Source organism: Apis dorsata, unplaced genomic scaffold (genome assembly GCF_000469605.1).
Source record: "Apis dorsata unplaced genomic scaffold, Apis dorsata 1.3 scaffold_87, whole genome shotgun sequence".
NCBI classification, from domain to species: Eukaryota; Metazoa; Arthropoda; class Insecta; order Hymenoptera; family Apidae; genus Apis; species Apis dorsata.
In genome coordinates, this window is record NW_006263385.1 from 767,121 (window position 1) to 774,035 (window position 6,915).

The following is a 6,915-nucleotide window of genomic DNA, read 5'->3' on the forward strand; positions in this document are numbered from 1 at the left end:
AAGTACTCTTATAATTGAAATATATTTCTTCAACAATCTCAATCCCTTTTATTTTTATATCATGCTTACTTACATTAGACATTTGTTTTCTTTTTTGTTAATTCTAATATGTATTTTTAATATTCCATCTAACATGACGTTTATCCATATATATTATCTTCTTCTTTTGTGCACAAAATTTTGGTTTCTTCCTTTCTGATCTTTGAATTTGTTTTGCTTCTGTATCTGTTTCTGTTAAACTGTAATCATCTTTGAATGTTGACAGTGATGATATGGAGCATGAGCATGAGCTCGAGGAAAGATACGTGTTTTTTCTCTTTTCATTTTCAGGAAATCTATTCCATAATTGAATATTCGTACAAGAAGAAGAAATTGGTTCTTGTCTATGACAAATAGAGTTTTGTGATAATATAGACCAAGAATGACATCGTTTCGACAATGATGACTTCGATGATGAAGATAATAGAAGAGGATCTATTTTTGTATTGTATTTATTATATTGATCATTTGATATCATATAACGCGGTGACTTATAAATTGAACATGGACACGTATCTAAACTGTCATGAACAGAACTCTCAATAGTTCCGATAGAAGTGCTCGGTGAATTATAATTCTTTAAATTCTTCGATCTAGGTGTTCTGTTTTTGAAGATAACTATAGTCGGTTTTTCTTTATATTTCATCGATTGTGGTTTATATTTAAACGAACGAGTTTCGTGAGACAATACAAATTTAGGATCTATCATTGAATCATTTTTTTTTTTCATTTTTAGACATTCACACATGTTATTATTTCTATGCAATTGTAAATTTGTAAATGACATATTGTACTGTGGTCGAATTGAAGAATTTGGATACGATAAAAATTGTTTCCTGCTACTCCATCGGGAACCATTATAATTATATGATCTGAAAAATTGAAAATATATTTTATAGCAACAAATTTATTCTATAAATTTTGTTATAAAAAATGGCCTAACTAACTTTGTATTACAATTACAATTTTGACAGAAAAATTTTGACAGTTTTCTCTGCTTCATTGTATTTTTATACCAAAGAGGAAAGGTTTTTTGTTGCATGTTTGAACCAATTTTACTGTTGCGAGATGAGTATTTCTTCTGTAATCTTGAATTCGAAAATTGATGTTTATTTATAGAGTGTTTTAAATTGCATCTTTGCTTTTGTTTGAAGGGAAATACTTGTACATCGTTCAAAAAATTATTCATGATTTTATCAACGTCTAACTCTTGATGCGCGTTAATTTTTTCTGCGTCCTCCATTTCCGAAGACAAGTTGAATTCAACAACTTTATCAATTTCCAAATAATCTTTTGACAATTTATTTTTGATAGTAGGAGTATATTTTTTTCGTAAATCGTGATACAAAATTGAATTCATACAATTGTCTGTTATAATAGTTTTACTGAAATTTAGATCACTTGATAAAAATTTTTTATTTGAAGTTTTTCTCAAACATTCTCGCGGTGTATCGATTTTATTAGTTTTATGGGAACTATTTTTCTTTTCCAAAATATTTTCGTTAATGCACTTTAAAGGATATTTTATATCATTACGAATGTCTTTTAAAATATTTGATTTTTCAAAATTTTTATTCTCCTCGCATCTAGTTTCAAGAATTCGAGGAGATAATCGAGGAATATTGCGATTAAGTGTCGATTTTAATTCTATATTTTTTTTATCCTTTTCCGAAATATCTTTTTTACTTTCTTTTTTCTCGGCGTTACAAGAAATTTCGTTTGAAATTTCTCCTTTATGCATATGTAACATGTTTATAATTTCTTCATTCGAAACACTATTTTCTTTTCCATCTTTAATATTATCTTTATTATTATGCATTGATTTATCGTATATCCTCCAATGATCGGAAACAACATCATGAGAAACGCGTAGATGAACACAATGCTGCCTGTTTTTTCTTCTTTTCATTAATTTATGAGCGCATACAAGTCCACTGCAATGGCGAAAAAGACAGTGTCTACCCATTCGTTTTCTTCGTTCATTGATAGTCGATTCTATGAGCTAAGTATTCGTGAAATAAAAATTTATTGTTAGCATTATAATATATTACACGATACACTTTTCGTTTACCTTGGTTTTTCGATTGAGCATCGTTAGACAGCACGTCCAATTTGATGATGATACGTCTGCAATCGAAGCAACCACGAGATCACTGAGCTGTTGTATCGTGAAAATCATTCACGATGGTAAGACTTACAGCGATTTGCTGGGGAAGTCGAAATTACCATTTTCATTTTTAGGAAGGCCTTTTCCTAATGCAAATGCAGTCTCCGATATCGGTTGGTCGTTCTCCAAAAACCATTCCCGGATCTTCGTATACCCTGAAAGTCGCACAATATTTTTTTTTTTTTTCATAAGTATAAGAGAAAAAAAAAAAATAAAAAATCCCATATTATTGCTATAATAATACGTTCTTACATGTCCAAACGTTTCTTACAGCCACAAGCATAGACTTTGATCCGAGCTCTGCTGTTAAAATATAATGAAATTTTAAATTTTAAATTTAAATTTAAATTAATATCATTTTTGAAAGAATATGGTTTCATGCTTACCCTTCTTTGCATTCGCATCTGCCTGGTCGTCTAAAGGACAAGAATTAGTACTAAGTATTAGAACTTATGATTATGCGATGCACATGATATCGCTGGTCATACGATGCGCGATATTCTTTAGGATCTTGCAACAATTTATTATATGTCATTTATTATATCATATAAATAAAAAAAGGAGAAAAAGAAATATAAGATAAAATTAAAAAAGATCACTGGAGAAATCTCGCACGTATGACCAACATGACTCACTTTTCCCCTTTACGACGTAAGAATTCTCGCATTCTCGCTCTACACAAGCAAGTGTATTCCCTGTAATAAACATATTTTTATTATGTTTATCTTCTTTGGTTTTCGAAAGTCAAAATTTACCTCTCTTTCAGGAAAACCACATAGAAGAAAAGCATTCCTGTAAAACCTGCGATGAACTTTCCTAAATACCAAACGAAGTTGTTGGTACAGTGGGGCATCGCAATTGAGTTTGATCACTGGCTCACCAGCTTAGTTACGGCTAAATCAAAAAATGTATGTATGCAGTATAAAAGAATAAATTAAAAATATTCCATATTCCATAGAATTTTATTTTTAAATAATTATTTATATTTTAGAATTATCCTCGATGGAAAATACATCTTCTTTCATATTTTATTTCGACAAAATGTCTCTCGAATGTGCATCGAATAACATTCGCACACATCTTACCTTAATTGAATGAAATGATATTTATAATCGAAGAGTAGTATAATTGTTTTGTGAACGATTGCATTACAAACTTTTGCGACGATACCGCTCAATTTTTTACCGTGTGCCTCGAATTTTTTTTTCTTTTTTTTTTAAAAAGGTTAGTTGCTTCTTTGTCGCAATGTTTTGTTCATTTAATTTATGGTTATTTGAATTTTGAATTACATAACATATTTACAACTTCGAGGCTCACACGTTTTCTTCCTCTTCTGAGCGCGCATTTAAGAGGCACGCGCAAGAATTTCAATCGTGGGGGTACTTTTGCAACTGTCAGATTGATGGATTTATTAATTTTCGTATATACCAGGATTTCGGATAACCGTGTTATGCATAGAACCCCCGGACCTGAACAAATGCAAAGTGCATCGATTTGCAAATGTCAAAATTATCAGAAAGGCAAGAACGTTGCCTACTCTTAACACTCTCATTTTAATCTTCTTAAATTTTTATTTTAATTTCATACATTTTCCTTATTGTTATAATTTTAAGATAACTTTTTTTAAATTTTAGAATTTTAACATTTTTTTTTTTTTAATACAATCTTAGAATTATTTTTAGTTTTTAAATTAAAAAAGGGAAAATGTTCCTCTTCCTTTTTTCCTTTTCTCTTCTTGTTATTAATCTTGTTATTAATAATTTTCTTGTTAAAATTCTTAGTCCAGGACACAGTGTTTTCGCATGAGTACAGGGAAAAGCCAATCTTAGCTATGGATATTCCGAGGTGCAACATCAGTTCGGTCACGCATCTTCAACGGGGATCTGCCAAATGGTGGAAAGATGTTGAATGACCTGTCAACATATTTGCCCCACTGACAACACCCTCGAGCAAAGCTGTCCATGCTTGATGGAGAAAAAGGGAGAAACGTCTAAAGTGACACCCCTTCGTTCCACGCTCATTAGGGCAAATTCCTCGGTGCGTTTTATGCATTCCTATCCAACCAGGATATAAATTTAAACTTGTCTGATTGTTTGGTTCCCTTCGTCGTCTCGTAGAAACAAAAAAAAAAAAGAGTTCTTTTACTTTTTTAGAAGTCGTCCTTTTAAAAGAGAGAATAATCTATCGAAATTTAACGATTTATTTTACCCAAGAGATTTATATTATTCGAATATAAAGACCTTCTTAGACTTATACGTGGAAGATAGCTACTAAAGTTGATCCGTAGAAACGTCATTGTGTGTCCAAGAAAACGAGCTCATTTTCGGTTACAACTAAAAATATAATATCGTTTAAGTATCAGAAAGCGAAGGATAGTGCAATCTTCCTACCCCTTTTCGTCCTATTCCATACTGCAAAAATAGAAGAGAGAGAATCACGTTCGACTAACAACGGTATACACCGCCAGCTGCGGCCACATGGCATTCTTTCTGTGATCTTGCTTTAAGAGCTCGTTAATACGATCCTCTCGGATGTTGCCAACGCACAGTTAATATTAGTTTCGAGTATGTTTTCTTAACGTATGAGTGTTCTTTCAACTCAGGCAATGCTTAAATGTTAAAAGAGAATCCCTGAACGTTATGTTCTACCCTTGTTTTGGGTAAAAATCTATATACTCTGTCGGACTGGAAAGGATTGGATTTAGATTTCAAAGAGGAGAAAATTGAGTTTACCAAAAGAGAATTTTAATTGTGTTATTTCATTTCCCTCCATCCGTGTGATTGATCAATACAAAGATATATCGTTAGTAATTTCTTGTTAATATTTTGATTTTTAAATACAAAAAACGACGATCAAGCAACGATTGAACGAATTTAGAAACTATTAGCTTTAGTTTATGATAATGTTGATTCATCTCATTTACATTTTTTTATCGAACAAATAAGTAAGCGTATATATCTGTTCCTCGCGGGGGAGTCATGCTCGATAAATCTTCGTTCGTTTTGCGTAAAGCAATTCTCTGTGCCTACTACTTGCTCACGGTAGATCCATGTGATCCCCTCACGGTGGCCGTAATCAAAGAAATTGTACAGAGTTTAACGAAGATCTTTTCCTTTTTCTCGAGGTGATACAAGTTGACAGTAATAAGAAGAATGAGATTCAAGTTGATCTCGATTGGCTCCTGGTTTACAAAGGTGGCGGAGTTTCTTCGCGTTTCGAACCAATCCCAACATGTTCCTTCTCTAAAAATACATTTCGAATTGGTAGGAGGAGATGCAGAGACACCTCCTTCAACCGGGAAAAAAGATTCCTCTATGTATATAACTCATTCAAACAGTGTACACTGACTGTTTCATCGGGTTAGAATCTTACAAGAAGCTGGAAACGAGGGAACAATTTGACGGGTATTTCGCGAAAAGATATTCGATAAATGAGTTCAATAAGACACGCCACTTCAATAAAATATAAATTTTGTCATTTAGTCTTGTTTATTTTCGTTACGTCTATTAATAATAATTGTTAAATCGTTTTTTTGAAAATTTAATAATCAAACAATGTAATGATCACGTGAAGATTTAAAATATGAAATTACATCAATTCTATATAGTGTATACTTTGATGATCATTTTTATAACAATAATATATTAAAAATTAAAAAATAAGTAATTTTTAAGGAATATCCTTTGAATAACTATCTAAGATGAAGACTGAAAATAATAATTCGAATCAAGTAAATTCTGGAATTGAGCAACGTTTAAGAAGTCCAAAGTGTGCTAGATGCAGGAATCACGGGGTGATTTCCGGTTTAAAGGGTCACAAAAAATCGTGTGCATGGAAGGATTGCCGTTGTCCTTGCTGTTTGCTGGTGGTCGAAAGGCAACGAGTGATGGCCGCTCAAGTTGCGCTCAGAAGACAACAGCAAGCTCAAGGAAATTTCTTCAGTGAAAATGTTTCAACAGTCTGTCACACGCCGATTGATACAGCCGGTTCTTCATATTTTAAAACTGATCAAACACCAATCTGTCGAAGAGGAAAGAATATCCAACGACATCAATTGCATTTTACGCAAACTAGCATTAGTGTGACTCAAGGATTCTATGGATTAAAAACGATCCATGGTTTACCTGCAGCATGTTGGTATTTATATAATAAATCAAAATGTACATTTAATTTAGAGTTTTTTTTTTTTTTAATAGAAGTATAAATGGAGTTATAAAATTCTTTTATTCTTTAATTTTATTATTAATATTTATTATATTTTTATTTGCTATGATATTAGTATTTTTTACTCGATATCATTGTACATTGATATTATTTTTTTATTATAGTCACCGCTAATGCTCCATTGTTGAATGGTATGTCACAAAATCAAGAATATAAACAAGAATCTGAAGATTCGAAAAAAATACAGTCTTTCCCAAGTATGTATTCTACGATTCCATGGTTTGAACAAGTCACGGAACCTCGTAAAATGAAGAAAAGTTTTAATAACTTCACTTCCGCTGTAAATGATCATAACGATATTTCTGTGGCTAAGAATGGATCTTGCTTAGAAAAGAAATCAACAATTTCTTTTAGTGTAGAATCTATCATTGGAACAAAGTGATACGTAATGAATATATTATTTTATATGAAATTGCATTTCATCATTGTAAGTAAGTATTATTTTTATGCGTTAGTAAACTCATATATATATATATATATATATA

The 6,915-nt window shown here is 31.5% G+C and overlaps 1 protein-coding gene across 1 annotated transcript; it reads left to right on the top strand.

Annotated features, from left to right (window-relative positions):
• Window positions 1-5,772: 5,772 nt before the first annotated feature.
• On the top strand, window positions 5,773-6,861 carry LOC102678154. The gene is made up of 2 exons (XM_006611394.2): window positions 5,773-6,339; window positions 6,535-6,861. Exons 1-2 carry the CDS (start codon window positions 5,907-5,909, stop codon window positions 6,810-6,812), a joined length of 711 nt encoding a protein of 236 aa, XP_006611457.1. The 5' UTR covers window positions 5,773-5,906; the 3' UTR covers window positions 6,813-6,861.
• The last annotated feature ends 54 nt before the right edge of the window (window positions 6,862-6,915 follow it).